Source organism: Struthio camelus, chromosome 17 (assembly GCF_040807025.1).
Source record: "Struthio camelus isolate bStrCam1 chromosome 17, bStrCam1.hap1, whole genome shotgun sequence".
Taxonomy (NCBI): Eukaryota; Metazoa; Chordata; class Aves; order Struthioniformes; family Struthionidae; genus Struthio; species Struthio camelus.
This window is the reverse complement of record NC_090958.1, coordinates 13,282,098-13,301,028: the sequence shown is the minus strand read 5'-3', so window position 1 is coordinate 13,301,028 and position 18,931 is coordinate 13,282,098. Positions and strand designations below refer to the sequence as shown.

Below are 18,931 nucleotides of genomic sequence, written 5' to 3'. Positions count from 1 at the left end.
CTTTTCCTACACCAGAATCACTCCAGGTAGCACAGTGCATATTTACCAAATTCTGTAATTTTTGTTCTGCTTTCAGTAAGTAATGAGAACAGGCTCTTTGGTGCACTTTAGTTAATTAATTAGTACACTTCTATTAATCCATTTGAAGTACAGCTATTTGTACTGTCATTAAAGAAATGTTGCCCTCTAGGGTAAACAAAAAGAAATAATTTCATTAAAGAGGAGGATGAATGATGGAGCAGATGAGACAATATTTTTGGCTGTTCTTATTTTCCATCTTCCGTATTTTTCTACTCTCAAATGCGTATGGATGCTTCTTAGTTTGGCATTTGAGTTCCATAGTCAACAAACACATTCTAAGAGTTCAGCTTGATTCTTTGGAAGTTATGGTATATGAAGAATTGTAAAATGGTGACTTACTTAATTTGATTTGTGTTAGACTGACTAATGATTTCAATTCTGTTTCTTCCCATTCTGATGCTTAAAATGGGTCTACCAGCCTAAGATGCGTTTCCAAAACTTCTAGACAGTTTTTACTAGTAGTTAGTAGTTTCTTTTTAAACTTACAAGCATGTATTTCAAATTAGAAAGTAAAATACAGAAAGTGAATTCAGCGTAGACCATGGAGAGCACTTAACTATATGAATCATCACATAAATTAATAAATCGTATTTTACAATTCTTATAGGAATCAGACCTATCTCTTTTTGATCTAATTGGAGTGGAAAACAGAATGACTCATTATGAAGCACAAACGTTGCCGAAACAAAAGGTTACTAGAAAACTTATTGAAGAGATCTACAGCTCCCCTCCACCACCACCCAGGCCCAACCCAGTGAAGCTCAAACCAAGCAGGTATGTACAGCTGCCCTCCATTTAGCTAGAATTAAAGAAAGAAAATGTAATTCTGTTGATATGTCTGCAGAGTTCTGTCTGTATCTCTGGTAATGTAATTCACACAAAACCTCAGACTTTGGCTTTTATTTTTATTATTTAATTGTATTCTTTGAGTCCTAGTGTATGGCAAGAAAGTGTTGTTTTGCAATATTGGAAATGATTCTTCAAAACTATTAGCTGTGCTTGCGGTGTTATAAGAGATGTATATTTTTGAGTGTTTGTCTCTTATGGAACCAATGATCTCGAAGTAATGTGGAGCTGTTTTTCTGGTGAAAAACAGCTGCCTGATGACCTGCAGGGCTGTTGACATCTCTCTGGAAATGGTATGAGGGCCCCATTCTTTTTCTAGATTTCTGGATAGACCATTTGCAGTAATTTTAATTCTTCCTGTATTTAACTGGATGCATTACAGTAAGCGTGTTTTCTTTCTGGGGCTTAGCAAACTGATTTGGTGGCATTTTCATATGTTAAGTTTTCTGAAGTGAGTCTTGCCAACTTTACCAGCCATCTATCAGCAAGACGTTAGCATCTGATATGATCAGCTGGAAGCTCTTCAGAGGTCTTAAAAGAGCCTCTGGTTTTGGTTGTTCGTTTCTTGGATATAGGCTTTGCAAGGGTGTTGCAATTTCTTTTTTTTCCTTCTTTTTAAAAGTATTGTTACTGCTCTTGCAGCTTGGTGAGTGAAGCCCACTGTATTTTCTTGATATAGCTGTTCTTAAAAGATTCAGTGAAGCTGTAGGCTTGATTAGTTTATGAAGATATAGCTGTGATAGCCTGAGATGTATTCTATTAAAAAAAACATTGACAGATTTTTGATTGATGAACTAGAAGTGATAGACTGCAAAGTTCACCTGGGAGAAGTTTATACTTTCCACTTGCTGACAGAGTTTAATTTTAAAAGCCAAATTGCGATCTTTGTATAGGCTTTGACTTTCTTATTTTTTTTTCAGGTTGTTTCAACCAGTTCAGTACGGTCAGAAACCTGAGGGCAGGACAGTAGTTTTTCCAAGCGCTCAAGTTCAACGCACAGTGACCACAGCAACAGTAACTCAACAGGGACAAGTACGAGGAAGATCACCCATAGCTACAGTTTCTTCAAATCAAGGTAAGAGAATTAATGCTATGTTGATTACATAAACCTCTAAATACACTGATACAAGTTAGTCTGTTAATAGAACTCTCTTTTTTTCCCTCTAGCTTAATGGTCTAGAATACTAATGGCTTTAAAATACCAGCAAACTAATTGCCAGTACATTTCGCCACTAGTTTGTACAGTATGATCTGCCAGTATAATGCAAAACTAAGCCTTTTGTAATTAACTGGTAATGTATGGAATAAATATGGGACAGTTGATTTTTAAACCTAGATCATGGGTAATGTTCTGTCAAACATGGGAATTTACAGTGCTTTTGTGTATTTATTTAGCCTTTAAACAATACTTACCAGATATATAATGTTGTAAAAATAGGATGGAGTAGTAGGTATGGATAAAAATCCCAGTCTGTAAGGAAAAGCCATTCCTGTAGCCATTTTAATATCCTCTCGGAAGGTTTCTCTTTAATGCAGGTTGTTTAAAACAGTGGAGTTAAAACCTCTAACAGCTTGCACAAACAAACCTTATTGATTGCAGCTGCAGCAGCACAGTTTCAGACAACTCAGGCTTCCACCAGTGCTCCAAGACACCCGCCAGCAGCGACCTTCACCACAGCAACTAGCACTGCCAATCCTGCGAAACAGCGGGGTCAGACCACTGCACAGGCCTCCCAGCTGGGCCAGACCCAGCCACAGCCCCCCTCGCACACCATCCAACAGAGTGTGCTGCCTCAGAGGCTGGTACTCACCTCTCAGGCCCAGGCACGGTTGCCTAGTAAGTGGCCTCCCCTTTCAAGGTTTCTCCCACCTTTTTACTACAATGAGGTTAAGTTACTAGGCACCCTAAAATGTGTACAGAATCGTTGTTTTTTTTTCACTCTTCTGATTAGCCTTGTTCACTACGTTGCTTATGACCAAGGAAAATCGAAAATTGGATAAGAAACAATAGAATTGCTGTGGACATACATTAGTGGTGTCAACTTAATCTCCTATTTCTGCATGTTTCTTCTGCTGGCAAGACTTCCTTCAGACCAAATGTTTTAGCTCTATCCTAATTATTCCTTTCATATTCAACACTAATCCATCTGCTAAAGGCCTCTCTCGCAGAGAGGAAAGTCGCTACTGTTAGGCAGAGAAAAGCAATGAGGCTTTGCTTTAAGGTTGTATGTGCACTGCCTATTAGCATGTATATAGAATACTGAGCACTGATGTATTAATTTTATCTCTGGGGTAATGCACTGCCTTTACAAAAGCTAAATTTTCTTGCCCATATTTTCTCGATATCATAATAATTAATGCCAAATGCCTCTAACCTTTCTGCATTTAAATCACAAAAAGCTTAGTCCGTGTCACTTTAAAGCTTTTTGGTTTGTCTAAGTGCAGATCGCTTAATATAAATCATGCTTCATCAGCAAACTTTAAACTTCAGACTATTTAAAATGTGTATTTATATTGCTGTGTGCATGAATATTTTTGTCTTCCTTAAACCTTTCTTGATGCTCTTGAAAAGGCAGTGGAAATCACTTTAGTGTCTCTAGTTGTTCTGTTACAAAGTGTCACATGAGTTTTCAGGTAGCTCTTAACCTTTTTTGCTAACGAGTGAAGTTACAACTTCTAAAATGTTGATGTTCTTAGCTTTCAAACAATCAACTTTTTTCCAGTTTGTCCAATAAGTATAGAAAACAATACCTGCTTAACTTTTATATGACACTTTTGATGCACTAAGTATAATTATGCATGGAAGGCGCTTCAGCACCAGTTTACTAACCAAAACTGAGAATTGTGAATATTGAACAGTAGCCCCCTCTTTGTGTTTTTAATGCTTGTTTCCCTCTTTAACAGGTGGTGAGGTAGTAAAAATAGCCCAGTTGGCTTCTATAGCAGGAGCACAAGGCAGAATCGCTCAGCCAGAGACCCCTGTAACACTGCAGTTTCAAGGGAACAAGTTTACTTTGTCACATAGTCAACTTCGCCAGCTCACTGCAGGGCAGCCCCTGCAGTTACAAGGTACTTAATTCAAAACAGGGAGTTTTCCAGTGTTTAGACTGCTCAGTTTTTGGTAACTTAACTTTGAGGAGGTTTTTTCCCCCAATACTTGTACTGTTCTGCTCTGTTTTCTGTGTGAGACAGGTATAAGGAGGTGGCTCTCACACGGAAAAGAAATGCATGTCAAATGCATGAAAGATGTGGTTACTTTATTTTTGTGTATTGTGTTTCAGTATTTTATTACTGAGTATGCGCCCACATGAATGCCTCAGTTTAACTGTATGGCATAATTTTAGATAAACTACTTGATGAGCATAAATATACAAAACTGAGGACATTCTGAGTTTGCTCTGAAATGTTAAAAATAATGCTATAAGATCAGTGTACCTCTGTGTTTTGATCCAGCTATTACCGTCACCTGAATGCTCCACCTACAATATTTTTTGCTCTCCAATCACCCCTCTTGGTGTTATGTGTGTTGCCGAAATCAAAGAAACCCGGAAAACTTGATTTTCTGTTGAAGAGGCAGCTTCAGTTTTGGCCAACAAAGTAAATGGAGGGAACGTTAAGTGAGGATTTTTGAGTTGATTGGATTTTGTTCAAATTCCATGTAAAATACCTAGATTTATATCCTGATATATGTGTGTGTGTGTGTGTATACACACACGCACACACACACACACACATACACGTGTAAATAAAAAATATCCTGACCTCGAACTGTGGTCCTGAAACTCCTCTAACTGTGAAGACTTAGGCGTTTTCCTTCTATCAGAGATTATGGAACTTTAAATCAGATTGGTATAATGAAGTTGTCTAAGAAAAGTTAACATAGTTTGGAGAAGTAATGATCTATTGGTTATACTTTGTAGAGAGAAGAGCTACCTAGGATCCTTGTTGTCTTTTGCCTTCTATGAATGGTAGTCTGTGTTTAGTTGCTTTGGATCAGGTATCCTATAAGCTTGATTGTTCCAGTAGTATCTTTTGCTAGAGAGTCTTTTCTGCTCTATCCAATCTAATTTTTTTTCAAACTCCTCCATTACAGGAAGTGTTCTTCAAATTGTTTCAGCACCAGGTCAGCAGTATTTGAGACCTCAGGGTCCAGTTGTCATGCAGACAGTCTCCCAAGCTGGAACTGTTCAGAATGCTCTGAATGCTTTAGGAAACCAGCATCAAGCAGGTGTGCCAACTTCCACAGCAATGACACAGCAAGGTAGGATTTCTAGCCTGAATTTTCAGGAATCAGTATGTTTCCTGAAAGATCTTGTTAATGTGATTTCATTAAGAAAAGTTAGAACAACCTATTTTTGGTTTATTGTGTTATTTTTAAACGCTAGTATCTATTGCGCTATGCTTGCCATTCTGACTAAATTGTGGATGCAACAGATCTTTGTGAAGAGAAAAGTAAAATTCCATTCTTCTTATGTTTTGGTCTCTCTTGGATCTTTGTGAAAGTTGTTATAAATATCTGTCAGATGCCAATCTGCAATACCTGATGGCCGTTTAGACTGAAAGTTTGTCTGATGACTTAGTGCAGCTATGAAATGTCTACAAACAATAAATGAAAACGATCTGCAAAAAAATAAATATATAAACACTAGGTTTATCCTCAGTTTGTATTCCAGGTAGAACTGCAGTTACTAATTTGTCAGCTGGTGACATGGGAGCAGCATTAAAACCAGTCCCTACACATGGACAATCACAGGTACTTCACTGAATTTTCCTTTGTAGAAACAACTTTTCAGGATTGATACCAAGTCATGTGATAGTTGGAAGCTATAACTCACAAAGCTGGAATTAATTAGTAACTTTGATGATTATACTATAGGTAAAACTAAATTTTGTCAGTGTTTCAGGTAGACAAATCTGATGCATTTTCATGTATAATCCATACTTAAGTTAAATTTTGGTATGTAAACTCCACAGCAACTAGCAGACTGCTTGTGCTGTGATGACAGACAGGATTTTATAACTGGGCTATATCATAATTATGTAGTACTGCATGGATAAGGGAATCGTCAGATTTTCTGTATATTTCTAACACAAAGGCAATTGGGGAAATTTTATATATTTCTAATCTTAATGACTTTTAAAAAAAGACACTTGATAAACCCGTGAAACGTTGGGAAACATCAAATATATGTTAAATTGTGCAAGAAACTGCACCTTATCAATATTTAATGCATTACTCAAAATGCTTCAAATATAAATGATGAATTTTGTTTTTGCAAAACTATGGAAACGTACTTTTATAAAACTGATAAGAAATTACATTAAAATGGAATTGAGCTTTTAATATGCATTGGATTTAAAAGTAATCTTCAAATATTATTCAAAATTTAAACATCTCGTGTTTGGATCCAAATAGTTGTTAGGATCTGGCATGGATGGTGGTGGTATAAAACATACGTTACTCTCATCCTGATAGCTTCCTTCTAAAGAAATTCAAACTCCTAAGTGATTGCTATAAGCAGCAAATATTTTTTCAACTTTTTTTGGCAAAGGAAACATATGAAGAAAAGAACCGGCTTCTGAAGGAGCGTCTGGACAGAATATTTTCTGGCAATGAGCGCCGTTGTTCGAAAGCCCCAGTGTATGGCAGAGACTTGTTGAGTGTTTGTTCTTTGATTGGTGAAAGAAAGTTCCCTCAGCTGTGTTCCTGTGAAGAGAACAGTTGGAGGTGGGCTGGTTTCGTGAACTGTTGTCTTTCCTCAAGTGCCTCCAGAGGCCCGAGTGATCCATTGCAAGCACTGATCCTGACTTTGGTTCAGCAACAAGAATCTTTGAAGGATGTTGTTAACAGGTAATGTGTGACTGCCTCATAGACCTTTACCACATTTAGTTACTTCCAAAATAGTTATTTTCAAAACAGCTCAAAAGCCTTGTTCCTGCTTGCTTGGTTTAGGTTGATTTATTTAAAAATAAATGATGTGCAATATGAGCATTAAAATAACGATTTTTTTTTAATTTTAGGATCTTTATAATAGTAGTGTTCAGTGCCTCATTTCTAAATTCAGATCCAAATTCAGCTGATGAAGCTTCAGCATACATCCCCATGCTTTGGATTTAGTTTTGACTAGGTACCTCTGAAGGCTTGGATCCAGCCAACAAAAATTAAGGCACAGAGACTTAGGCAGAAGCTAGTTTAGCTAGAGCTGGCATTTAATGGATTGTTTGCAGAGCAAATCATTGCAGTACCTTGGGAGCATACAGTGCAATTAGAAGAACTTTTTTTTAAATTGTTTTTAGTAAGCCTGATATGATCTTTGGTGTTTGTGTTTGAGCTCCAGTCACTGAATACGGTGGTCACAATGCAAACAGCTTAATGGAAGCTATCATCAAATCTGATAGAAAGAAAAGAGAGAGAAAACACCAGTGCTTTGAAGATATACAGCAACTTACTTGTAACGTTAACAAAGGATATCTAGGGTGTTTAAATAATACAGTGAAGTTAGCCTGTTGACATGCTAAAGATTATTGCCACAGACGATCATTTTGTATGTTGTTTCTTAACCTGGTGTTTGCTTTTATGCTTTTCACAGGGGTCTCTTCGTATTGCCAGCTGCAGTTGCTGCTCCCCCGTGTCTGTATGTAGCGAATCCTCCCCCTTCATACAGTCACAGATTGAAAGTCCTTAAGCACAATCTTAAGCAGAAGGCAGCTCCACACTTGCATCAGTTGCAGCAGATTACAACTCCACACTTGCTACAGTTCCCTGACCTCCGGCTGGTGCAGTATGACTCAGGTGAAGGAAGGCCTTTGGTGGTAATATTTTGGTGATTTGCTGTCTCACAGGAGGTAACCGTTATTGTTTTTATTGTTTAACATACAGGAAAATTAGAAGCTCTTGCTATCTTGCTTCAAAAGTTGAAATCTGAAGGGCGCCGTGTGCTGATTTTGTCGCAGATGATTCTGATGTTGGACATACTGGAGTTGTTCCTGAATTTCCATTTCCTCACGTTTGTGAGGATTGATGAATACGCTAACCATGAACAACGGCAGGTAAGTTTGCACTAACGTTTGTCCCCATGTAGCAGGAAGTGCTCCCTAGGCTTTTGTACGCTGCAGCGTGGGTAAGGAAATGTGCCTTGTTTCTTACACGTTTTGAAACGCTGTTTTGGTTTTTTTGTCTTCTTTTTGTTAGGCTATAGTGAATTTATTTTGGTGTATGGTTTTATTTACTGTCTGCTTTTATTGCCTTTACGTAGGAGTTGATGAAAAGTTTCAACAGAGACAAGCGCATTTTCTGTGCCATCCTTTCCTCTCATAGTCGTTCCACTGGCGTCAACCTTGTTGAGGCAGACACTGTTGTGTTTTATGACAACGACCTAAACCCAGTAATGGATGCAAAGGCTCAGGAGTGGTGTGACAGAATTGGGAGGTGTAAAGACATCCATATATACAGGTGATGCTTGCAGATAAATGACTTTTCTTTAACGTGCTTTAATGTAAGGTTAGTTCTTTAAAGCGGAGATGGCAGTAAGCAGTTTTTTTTTCTGCCTGTACCAGAATCAAAAAAAACTATCAAACCCCCAAACCACCACGTTTTACAAATTCAGTGTTATTCTCTGAGGGCAATTTCTCTTTTGGTTTCTGAAAGTCATTTTGAAAATGGCTTATCAGATTTTCTTTTTGTTTTTCTTTAGGCTTGTCAGTGGTAATTCTGTAGAAGAGAAGCTTCTGAAAAATGGCACAAAAGATTTGATCAGAGAAGTAGCTGCTCAGGGAAATGACTATTCAATGGCCTTTTTAACACAGGTAAGTTAATCTTTTTAAGTTAATCTTTTAAGATTAACTTAAGTTTAATCTTTTTAAGTTTAACTTAAAAATTTATCCAGAAGATTTTGAACCCACGTAAACGTAGAGCTTCTCCAACATCCTGTGGGATAACTTGAGAGGACAGAGGATGTCTTTCTGTCATCATTACTTAATTAATAACTTAAGTTATTAAGTTTAATCTTTTTAAGTTACTCTGGAGTATTTAATAAAAGTTTACTGGAAGTGCATTTGGACTAGTATTTGATAGATAAGCATCTTAGATTTCATGATTGCTTTAACTTAGGTGTTAGATAGTGTTTGAGAGAATGTGGCGCTATCTGCTAATGCTCTGTTACTGGCAGTGATGCACAGGCATCACCCTTGTGACTTAATGTATCCTGCCTTCTTTCTGGCTACCAAGTTCTGCAGAGCTTGCAAGGATAAAAGTTTTAACAACTTTAAAAATGTGAAATATAACGCTTGGTGACATAGGCTCTCCGTTGCTGGTCTAAAGGTACAGATGATTATGACTGCACTGATGAAGCTAGTCCATCCTCTTCTGCCCCTGCTGGTATGGCAGTGCCAGAGGGTAAAGCATATATATCCGACTTTATTCTAAATTATCTGTTAACGCTTTATTCTATGTTCTATTCTCTATAGTCCTACAAGAGAAGATTACAGAACAGACAATGGACAGTTTTCCAGATATAAGAGATAGAGGTTTATTTTTTCCTTTAGTCAGTGTACAGTTTATCAGTTCACTTGAACCTGAGATAATTAAAATAACATTTAAAAAAAACAAAACAGAGTGGTCCTGAAAAGTGAACGTATTTCTCTTTTCTTCTTCTAATTATCAAGCAAACAATTCAGGAGTTGTTTGAGGTTCATTCTCCTATGGAGGATTCTGGATTTAGAGTGAAAGCAGAAGAATTTGTAGTACTTTCTCAAGAGCCATCTCCAGCAGAAAACATTTCACCTAAAGTTGCAAGACCGTTCATAGAGGTAATGAATTAACACATATTAGTGAGGAGGGGAGAAGATACAGCAGTGTGACATTTTCATTAAACAACTGCCTTATCTTTTTTATTTGGGTAAATTTTATCCATATTTTCTGTTAGTTTGATGTTGTTTTTTTTTCATTTTTCTTATAAAAAATTAGAAAAGCACGTTATTGAATAGTATACTTTCTTGGGGAGTGTTCCTCCTGCCTCAGCAGAGATTTACTGCAAACATTTCTGTTGGACTTTAGTGAACTTCTCATTAGGTTTCTTTCTATGTTTTTTGAAGTCTTCATTATTTTTAAATACATGTTTTTGAAAGGCCCTCAACAGTATTGAACAAGAGGATGAAGAGTCAAATGATCAGGTACAAGAAATAGGACCTGAGTCAAGCATTGAACCTTTAATCTCAGAGCTCTGCGAGACAAAATACAATGAAGAGCCCTCACAGTTGCAGGAATTAGTTGCTGTTGTGGATCAGGTACCATGCCTTTCCATGAATATTTGGCTAAAAAGTAATATATAGTTCAAAGAAATAACAATTTCTTTGCAGTGTTGCCGTACAGAAGCTTTATTTTCTATGGATTTGATACTCCTTCCAATAAAATGATGGGAAATCTCCTACTGACTTAAGTTGTGAAGCCATTAGAAAGGGGGATTAGTTTCAAGGAGAGCTTTAAAGGACTCTCCTTCAGTTAATTTTTCTTTCTTTTTATCTGCAATACTAACTTGTTTTTCCTTAATGTGTTCTCTCAGCTTACTCCAATTGAGAAGTATGCTTTGAATTATTTAGAGCTCTTCCACGTTTCTGTTGATGAGAATGAGCCAAGGCTGAATGAGGTAAAACAACAGACCTCTCTATTCTGTGTTGTTCTGTCACAGTACGTGCTAGCAGAGTTAAATTTTCAATGTTTTATTTTGGAGGTTTAAAGATCCTCACAGTGACCAAAAAACATCTCTTATTAAATGATTATGAAAGGCATCTATTAAGAAATTAAGTTTTCTGTGTCTGAAAATGTCAAAGTTTAAGGAATTTGTCCATAAAAATGCAAACTGACAACTTTTAATCCAGTATCTTTTACTGGATAAAGTTTATAACGAGCCTGGCTTTTCACCTAGGTGGAACTGAAAGCTGCAAAGAAAGTATGGGAAGTTCAGCATATGAAGGTGTTAAAGGAAAAGGAGCAAAAAATGCTTTGGGAGGATGAAGAGGAGCTTCTCACCTACACTCGGGAGGATGCATACAACAAAGTAACTCCTGATCATTTTTGTATTTCTTCTCAGTTATTCTGAGAATACCTTTTCCTTCAGAGTTCAGTCAGATCGTTTGAATTGTATTTTCTTTTTGTTTTGTAGGAATATGTCTATGAAGGTCCGGATGGACAAACCGAAGTAATGCCAGTATGTAAACGTAGCATCAAGCAGTCAAAACAGGCTTTTTATTTTTTGAGAAATAAAGATCAATTGTTAGCTAATACATTGCACTAACTACAAGTTACCTTCTGTGCAGCTTTGGACTCCCCCCACTCCACCTCAAGATGACAATGATATTTATATTGATTCTGTTATGTGCCTGATGTATGATACCACCCCAATTCCGGAATCAAAGTTGCCACCAGTGTATGTCCGGAAGGAACGTAAACGACACAAAACTGATCCATCTGGTAAATATTTGTTCAAAACTGTTATGAGATCTATTGGTAAAAGTCAGAAAGAAATCATGATTTTTTGCTTGCGACTATATGTCTGGCCTCAAAAAAATCAAATGGGCAGATTTGAAGAGATAAAAATTCTTGTTCATAGTGGTCTTAAAGCAATATAATCACAGGAAACCCCAGTTTTTATAGTGTGTCTTGCTGTTCAAACATATGGGTATTTTTACTTTAAAAAGGACAGCTTTAGAAAACGGCCATTCTCCTGTGTGAATAAGGACAAGTGTGGTATTACTTTACAAAGGCTCTGGCCATATTATATTTCATTATGACAGTGTGCCTTTAAGAGGCAGTGTGGAATACTCGATATGCTTTTAGATAGTTTAAAGAGGAGCAGTTTGCTGTTATGAGTAGCAGAAGAGTTAAAGGTAGTAACCGTTTACTAAGAATATCTCTTTTTTATCGTAGCTGCAGGTAGGAAGAAGAAGCAGCGTCATGGAGAGACAGTTATTCCTCCTCGTTCACTTTTTGACCGAGCAACTCCAGGAATGTTGAAAATGCGACGAGAGGGCAAAGAGCAGAAGAAAAACATTTTGTTGAAACAGCAAACACAGTTTGCAAAGCCTTTGCCGACTCTTGTCAAACCGGCAGCTGAGGCTGGACAGGATAATCCCGAGTGGTTGATCAGTGAAGACTGGGCGCTTCTGCAGGTTAGGTGATACCTGCACTTTCTGCTGTTATCATGTGTTGTATTTCAGCTTCTAATTTCAGAAATGGCTCTTTCTGCACATCATCTCTTCAAGGTCATTTTTTAATTCCTGATGGTTAGTTTGGCATTTTGCTGACGTAATTTGAAGCAGATTGTGTATCACTTGCGTTCCTTTAAGGACAAATTAAAATTTAAACAACGTAATGCATGAATACGCCCCAGTTCTATTCTAGGGACCACTTCCTGTTATGTCGTAGATTAGTTGTGCTGACTGGACGTTGGATAACGGAGCTAAAGTTCTGCCCGTGTTGGAGCAACACTAGAACGGCAGCTGTGTGCTCCTCTTATACCAATCTCCAAGTGTTTTGTTGTGCATCAGTCTGCATAAAATGCTTTTATGCTTACTTATTCTCAGTGAACATAGGTGAACCCATGGCCTGAGCCATAAGCTATCTGTGTCGTTGCAGAAATGGTGTATGGACGAATGCAGATAAGGATAGGTTTGGAAGATTGGAATGATTTGTCATCTGAAGTTTTTGTACCTTTATCTCTTCTAGGCAGTGAAGCAGCTACTGGAACTTCCTTTAAATCTTGCCGTTGTATCACCAGCACACACTCCCAATTGGGACCTTGTTAGTGATGTTGTTAACTCATGCAGCAGAGTCTATCGCTCACCAAAACAATGCCGAAACAGATACGAAAATGTCATTATTCCAAGGGAAGAAGGAAAGGTGAGTTTACATAGAATGATGCGTCTCTTTTTTTACCTTAAGTTTGTAGAGTTTTTTTTCCTTATCTCTGTAAACACTTATTTTTGTTAAATGTTTCAACAGTGTAAATAAATGACTTTTAAAAGTTTATAAAATTATCCTCATCAGGATTTCCACTTATTTTATGTGATTTCTTTGAAAAGAAAAAGCACCTGAACAAAATCTTCCACAAAAGATCATCTAACTTTCCTTCTTATTTTACAGCTAATGTACGAAGCTAATCCTAAAAAGAAGACAAAAAGTATTTATAAGGTGTGCATTGGTATTCTTTCAAAATCAAATCTAGACACTGTGGTATTTAGCAACAATGGAGGTGGGCAGATAATTCATATGAGATCCATGTTGAGTGTTACTTGAGTTCTGAAACATCAATTAAAATTCCAAATTTATTTTTCCTTTCTTTGTTGATACAGTGGATTGACACCAGACTTCAGCTTTTGGATTTGATAGATAAATTTTAAATCATGCAAGAAGTTTGTGATTTAACTTAAACTGTAGTGGGTATTTTTCCACCTAACAACTACCATGTAACTTATCCTGATTATTATGATGATACTTAAGATCTATAAGAATGTACTTCATACTAGGGTCCAAGTGGATTACAAATCTATAATGAATTTAATGCTTGAAGCACCTCTCTGTAGATAGGGATGATAATATGGTACCAAAACAAAAATAAATTCCATGATTATAAACAACTTCTTCCAAACAATACAGCAAATTAGTGACAGAACTGGGTGTAGAGTCTAGAACTTCTGACTGTAGTCCCATTCTCTGACTAATATGCAGGTTTGTCCCTGACTGGCAGTTGCTGCCTAGGAGAAGGCATATATTAGAATGGCATGGTGTGCTGGATGTTAACGTAGCTTTGTTAGGAGAGCAGTGTAGTGATGGTTTTATTATACTATGTGTGCGCTATGCATAACTATAAACTAATGGGCTCTTGGTTTGGATACTGAATTAAACTTGCAAAATCTAAACTAAAGCAGAGATTCTTTTTCAAATTAGAGTTTGCCATTTTGTATGTCCCTAAGTGCTGATGCCAGTGTGACCGTGAGAACTGCTCCTTATTTTGCTCTTTCTTTATATATTTCCCATAGAGTTTTATGTAACAGTAAGTTATGAGTGACACGAGGCAGAAACCAGTCTGTGATAGATATGTTGGAGTACACTTTAAAATAATCTACAAGTGCACCATGTGTTTATACATAGGCAAAATACAGTGTGGGTGTGTTCACAATTAAAAATTGTTTTGTTTTCATTTTTAGACTAAAAACAGTCGCCCGCTTCGCACCAATCAGATATATGCGCAAGATGAGGGTGCCACCCACACGCAACTGTATACTAATCATTTTGAGATGATGAAAATGATTGCAGGGAAAAGAAGTCCACCTATCAAACCTCTGTAAGTTTAACTGGGATCATCCAAACTCCCTGTCTCCCCAGATCTGCAAGATACTGTGTTTTGAATTGCTCTCACAGCCAGCAGTTATTTCACACGCTGTTTCAAACTACTCTTTTGTTTCCGCGCTCTTGAACTCTTTCCTTGTGTCCTGGCCTTGTGTCATTGGAACACTGTTGTATTTCACGTGTCTGGGTTAACTTTTACTCATAGCATTAATTTCTTTTGTGTAATTAAGAGCAAAAAGGCATTCATTTGTGGTGTTTTTTTTTTTAATCTACTTTATAAACTACGCTTTCCATTTACCTGAATTGCGGACGTTCTGAGGTTTATGTTATTTAGTAGCACATGGTGTTCTGTGTATACTGCTGTAGTAACTTTTACTATATTCATTTAATGTTTACTGTAAGTCTTTCTTAAAATGTCTATTTATATACAGGGAATACCGTGATGATGGGAATACCATGAAAACCTCACCAAAACTGCAGTGTAATCTACTAAAACATGTGAAATTAAATGCTGTTTTTAAGGTTTTTCTGTCTCCAGTAATACAGTTGTGCTCAATTTCAGACTTGGCATGAATCCTTTCCAGAAGAATCCAAAACATGCATCTGTGCTTGCAGAAAGGTGGGCACTCTTTCTCTTAAAGGAGTTACAGATAGAATGAAAAGTGTGTGTTTGTTTGTTTTTTTTCAACCTTTCGGTTTTTAATTCTAAAATATTGCATGCTTTGTTTTCTTATCATTGTTTATAGTGGAATCAACTATGATAAACCACTTCCTCCGATTCAAGTTGCATCCCTCCGAGCAGAACGTATTGCAAAAGAGAAAAAGGTACAGTGTCCATCTCAGCTATGTGTATGACTGCAGTAATTGAACAACTAGATAGGAGGTAGAGGAAGTACAAGAAAAGCTGAAGCCTGGGAGAAGTTTGCTGGTACAGTAGGTGTCACATACAGCCGCAAGTTGTATATGTAGTAGGGTTTAGCTATCTAGTCTTGAAGCAGGACCTTTCCCTGGGCCTGTATGTCTGATTCATGCTTTTTTTTTTTCACAAGCACCTTTTTGGAAAATATGTTTAAAAAAAAAAATTCTATGCTTATTTTATTCTTGCCTGTTTGTATCCTCCTGTCTTATATTATTCAGAAGGAGATACTTTTCCTTGCTTGTTGATGGTAAATCTCTTGCTTGTGTTATGCTCTAAGCCATATAACCAAGAATGCGCAGCTCATAGTTTGAAACTAGTTAGTCCGTGGAACTTGGAGTTGGAAAGTTACAGTGAGGTCAGATTTGTATGCTCTATCTGTATGCTTATATAAAATACGTGCTTAGAATGAAAGTTTTTTTTTTTTTAATACATCCTAATTGTTATGTGCACTGTTTTGAAGACTGTGAGGCTCACACTTTGATTTCCTAGGCTTTGGCTGAACAGCAGAGGGCACAGCAACAGACAGGCCCCCAACCTCAGCAGCAACAAGCTGGCCAGCAGCAAGCTCAGCAACCAGCTGTACAGCAAGCACAAGCCCAGCCTCAGCCGCAGGCTCAGGCACAGGTAGTTCAGCAGCCGCAGGCAGTAGTACAGACGGCAGTAACTACTGTGGCCAACACGGCAGTATTGGTAAGAAAGGGAAGGCTTGGTGCCTCTGATACAGTAATTTTTGTTCTTCTTTGTGCATCATATTTGCATGAGTAGTTTTTGCTCAGAAGGTGAGAACTTTAGGTTGGTATAGTGAGACGACAACTATTTTTCTGTTCTGAATTCGCCAGGTATCTTTTTTTTGCTCATTTATTAGTGCTGTGTTCATATTGTGATTACAGTAGGCCTTGGCATTCTGGGGTGAAAAGAATCTGTGTCCTGTGTAAAGGTTTTATGTCCCATTAAGTTTAGACACTAACTAAAATCTGAGCAAATGCATTTACACAGTAAATGAAAAATGTTTATCCGGAGAACTTGGAGAATAAGGAGAATAAAGAGACTGCTGGGTATGGTTTTAGTGGGTAACAGCATAAAATAATTTTGCTAAGAGATTCTGCTAAAGTAGCTAAAAACAAAGGTTGAGTAAATTAACCTGTGCTGGGGAAGTAGAATAAAACCATTGTAGGTCCTAATGCAGCCACTCTAGGATGCATTAGTGCAGATACACAAAATTTTCATGGTTTCTTTAAGTCTAGAGTGTGTTTTAATAAATTGAGTGACAGGTCTGAGGCTTGTATTATTTAGAGCCCACCCTATTTGCATGTTAATGTACGCAGGCAATGGTGATCTTAATTTGCTTGTTGAAGGTCCAGAGTACAGCAGGTACTGCAGAAAGAGACAGAGAAAAGGCTATGACCCACAAGCATCACTGTATGTTTGTGTGTGAGCTGTTATCTGCAGTGTGCCAGATATTGCTCCCTTCTTTTGTTATCAAGGATATCAAATGATATTAAATTTACCATTCAGCTGCTCTCCCATTGCTTATTTGTGTGGCAGAACCCTAACATACGCATGAGTTGTGTTAAGTAAAATGCGTGAAATATCACAGAAATATCTATGCATTTTATTGTATTTTTCCTAAATTCTCTCTTCTGGCATAGAACATTGCGTTGAACAGCACAGAAGCATAAGAGCTATGTTCGGGGTTTTTTTTTAATTGTTTTCTGAACGGTTACCTCAATTGTCTTCTAAATAGGCGGGCACAATCAAAACAGCAGTTACTGGGACAAGTATACAGACTGGTAAGAAGACTTTATAATTGGACATTGGAGATGAAAGGACATTCAGATTTTTAATTTTTTAAAATCTCATATTTAATCTCGGGTTGTTTTCAGCTACAGTGAGTGGAAATGTCATAGTGAATACAGTTGCTGGAGTCCCTGCTGCTACCTTTCAGCCCATCAATAAACGTCTGGCTTCACCTGTTATACCTGGAACACTGACTGTGAGTAGATTGCAATGCTAGTTGTGTCCGTGATCTGATTTTGGTTGCAAGTTGTATCAGCATATCTGTTTTCTGCCTTAGCTTTCTGTGTTAGCAGGAACTGTTCTTCGCCCACTTCATGTGATTCTGGATGCAACCCCTCTTTCCTGCCAAAAAATCTGATCACACTGTGACAGCTTTTCAGAGAACATAGTACCTAACAGATAGCACTGTTAAAAATGATTAATAAATTAGCGCTGTGATAGAAAATGGATCATGTCATTGTCATTTCCAGCCTCTTAATTGTTCTGTGCTTTGTTTGTTATGATCTTGATTATTGTTTTGAGGGTATAAGACTAGAGAAGATAAAACAAGAGTATGAAAGGTAGTAAAATCAAATTACTCTGGTGTGGTTAAGGTCTTGGTGATCAGCCTGTTTGAAAAAGATTTAACGAGAACCTGATGATGAGAAATATCCGACCGGATAGGTGCGTTAGGAAGATTTGGGCCTACTTTACTTTATTGTTGATGTTTGTTTCTAAAACTGTACAGTCTGTTTCCAGAAGGTTCCGTAGTATTATGCGAGGTGCAAAAACTGTGAGCAATAATGGCTTTGTTCCTCTTTAGACTTCGGGAGGCACTGCAACTGCACAAGTGGTGCATACCCAGCAGCGGACTGCAGCAGCACCTGCTGCTTCCACAGAGCTGGTGACGATAGCATCTACCCAGGGGGTTCGTGCAGTAACATCAGTGACAGCATCTGCAGTAGTAACTACAAACTTAACACCAGTGCAGACCCAGACAAGATCTTTGGTGACTCAGGTTACACCAGGTAATAATCATGTGTTTAGGGTTTTTTTTTTCCCCTAGGGTACATAAAGAGCCTCAGAATTCTTATAGTTTACTTGACCACCACTTGAACAGCCACAATATTGAAAGTCTGTATTTGTTGGCAATGCTACAATTTTTAACTTGCTTATTGTTGCTGCTCAGATTACAGTTTTCTCCAGTGAGTATTTCTGATAAAGTGTTGCAGTAGGGAATTGCTTAGTCTCCAGGCATTACAATTAAAAAATGATTATTAATAAACCAGCAGTACAGTATTGGAATTGACTGCCTCAGCTAAAAACCATTATGAAGAAAGGAATGTATAATTTATTATTTACTCTGCTTTTTCATCATGTTTATGCTAATGTGTTCTTATCTGTAGTTTGACCACAGACACTATGCTGGAGCAGAAAAATACGCATTTAACAATGCAGCTTTTCAGTTCAAAGCAGTGAATTAAATTGAATGCTGAAAATCTTCCTTCAGAACCTTTTTTTTTCCTCTTTATTCACAGCTACGCCAACAGTCCAACTGTCTGGCAAAACAATCACCCCCGCGCACTTCCAGCTTCTCAGGCAACAACAGCAGCAGGCTGCTCAGGTGCAAGTGCCACAGATTCAGACTCAGGCACAAGCCCAGTCTCCAGCTCAAATAAAAACTGTAGGGAAATTGTCACAGGTGAGGAAACATTCCTGTAGTAGCATGGCATGTTACAGTCATTGTTACTGCAAGCGTCATTAATGATGTTTGTTGTAACTTGTTTTCTTGGACTAGAATGAAGTGGAGTTCTTCCTTAAATTTGATCTTTCTAAAATTTCATGAACTTGGGGAGCCCAATAGCCATTTCAAGTAGTACACTATGGCAGTAAGTCAGAATATGAAGCGCTGCAACCTATTGTGTAAAAAAGCTGCGTTCTTAGCTCTTTACTTTTTGAAAGCT

General features: G+C 37.6%; 1 protein-coding gene across 3 annotated transcripts in view; it reads left to right on the top strand.

Annotated features, from left to right (window-relative positions):
* Positions 1-18,931, top strand: part of EP400 (E1A binding protein p400) — a 50,017-nt gene that overhangs the window by 23,639 nt on the left and 7,447 nt on the right. For 2 of the 3 annotated variants that reach the window (XM_068910956.1, XM_068910957.1), the window contains 28 exons: positions 689-855; positions 1,848-2,002; positions 2,528-2,764; positions 3,832-3,996; positions 5,021-5,188; positions 5,589-5,680; positions 6,480-6,778; positions 7,518-7,720; positions 7,808-7,977; positions 8,184-8,380; positions 8,622-8,733; positions 9,592-9,735; positions 10,054-10,212; positions 10,488-10,571; positions 10,851-10,982; positions 11,088-11,132; positions 11,242-11,395; positions 11,852-12,093; positions 12,650-12,823; positions 13,067-13,114; positions 14,131-14,267; positions 14,835-14,891; positions 15,019-15,097; positions 15,681-15,881; positions 16,936-16,981; positions 17,075-17,184; positions 17,791-17,995; positions 18,506-18,669. In XM_068910956.1, the coding sequence (XP_068767057.1) occupies positions 689-855; positions 1,848-2,002; positions 2,528-2,764; positions 3,832-3,996; positions 5,021-5,188; positions 5,589-5,680; positions 6,480-6,778; positions 7,518-7,720; positions 7,808-7,977; positions 8,184-8,380; positions 8,622-8,733; positions 9,592-9,735; positions 10,054-10,212; positions 10,488-10,571; positions 10,851-10,982; positions 11,088-11,132; positions 11,242-11,395; positions 11,852-12,093; positions 12,650-12,823; positions 13,067-13,114; positions 14,131-14,267; positions 14,835-14,891; positions 15,019-15,097; positions 15,681-15,881; positions 16,936-16,981; positions 17,075-17,184; positions 17,791-17,995; positions 18,506-18,669 (4,146 nt within the window). The remainder of the gene's footprint in view (positions 1-688; positions 856-1,847; positions 2,003-2,527; positions 2,765-3,831; positions 3,997-5,020; positions 5,189-5,588; positions 5,681-6,479; positions 6,779-7,517; positions 7,721-7,807; positions 7,978-8,183; positions 8,381-8,621; positions 8,734-9,591; positions 9,736-10,053; positions 10,213-10,487; positions 10,572-10,850; positions 10,983-11,087; positions 11,133-11,241; positions 11,396-11,851; positions 12,094-12,649; positions 12,824-13,066; positions 13,115-14,130; positions 14,268-14,834; positions 14,892-15,018; positions 15,098-15,680; positions 15,882-16,935; positions 16,982-17,074; positions 17,185-17,790; positions 17,996-18,505; positions 18,670-18,931) is intronic. The other variant, XM_068910955.1, reaches the window with a different exon arrangement.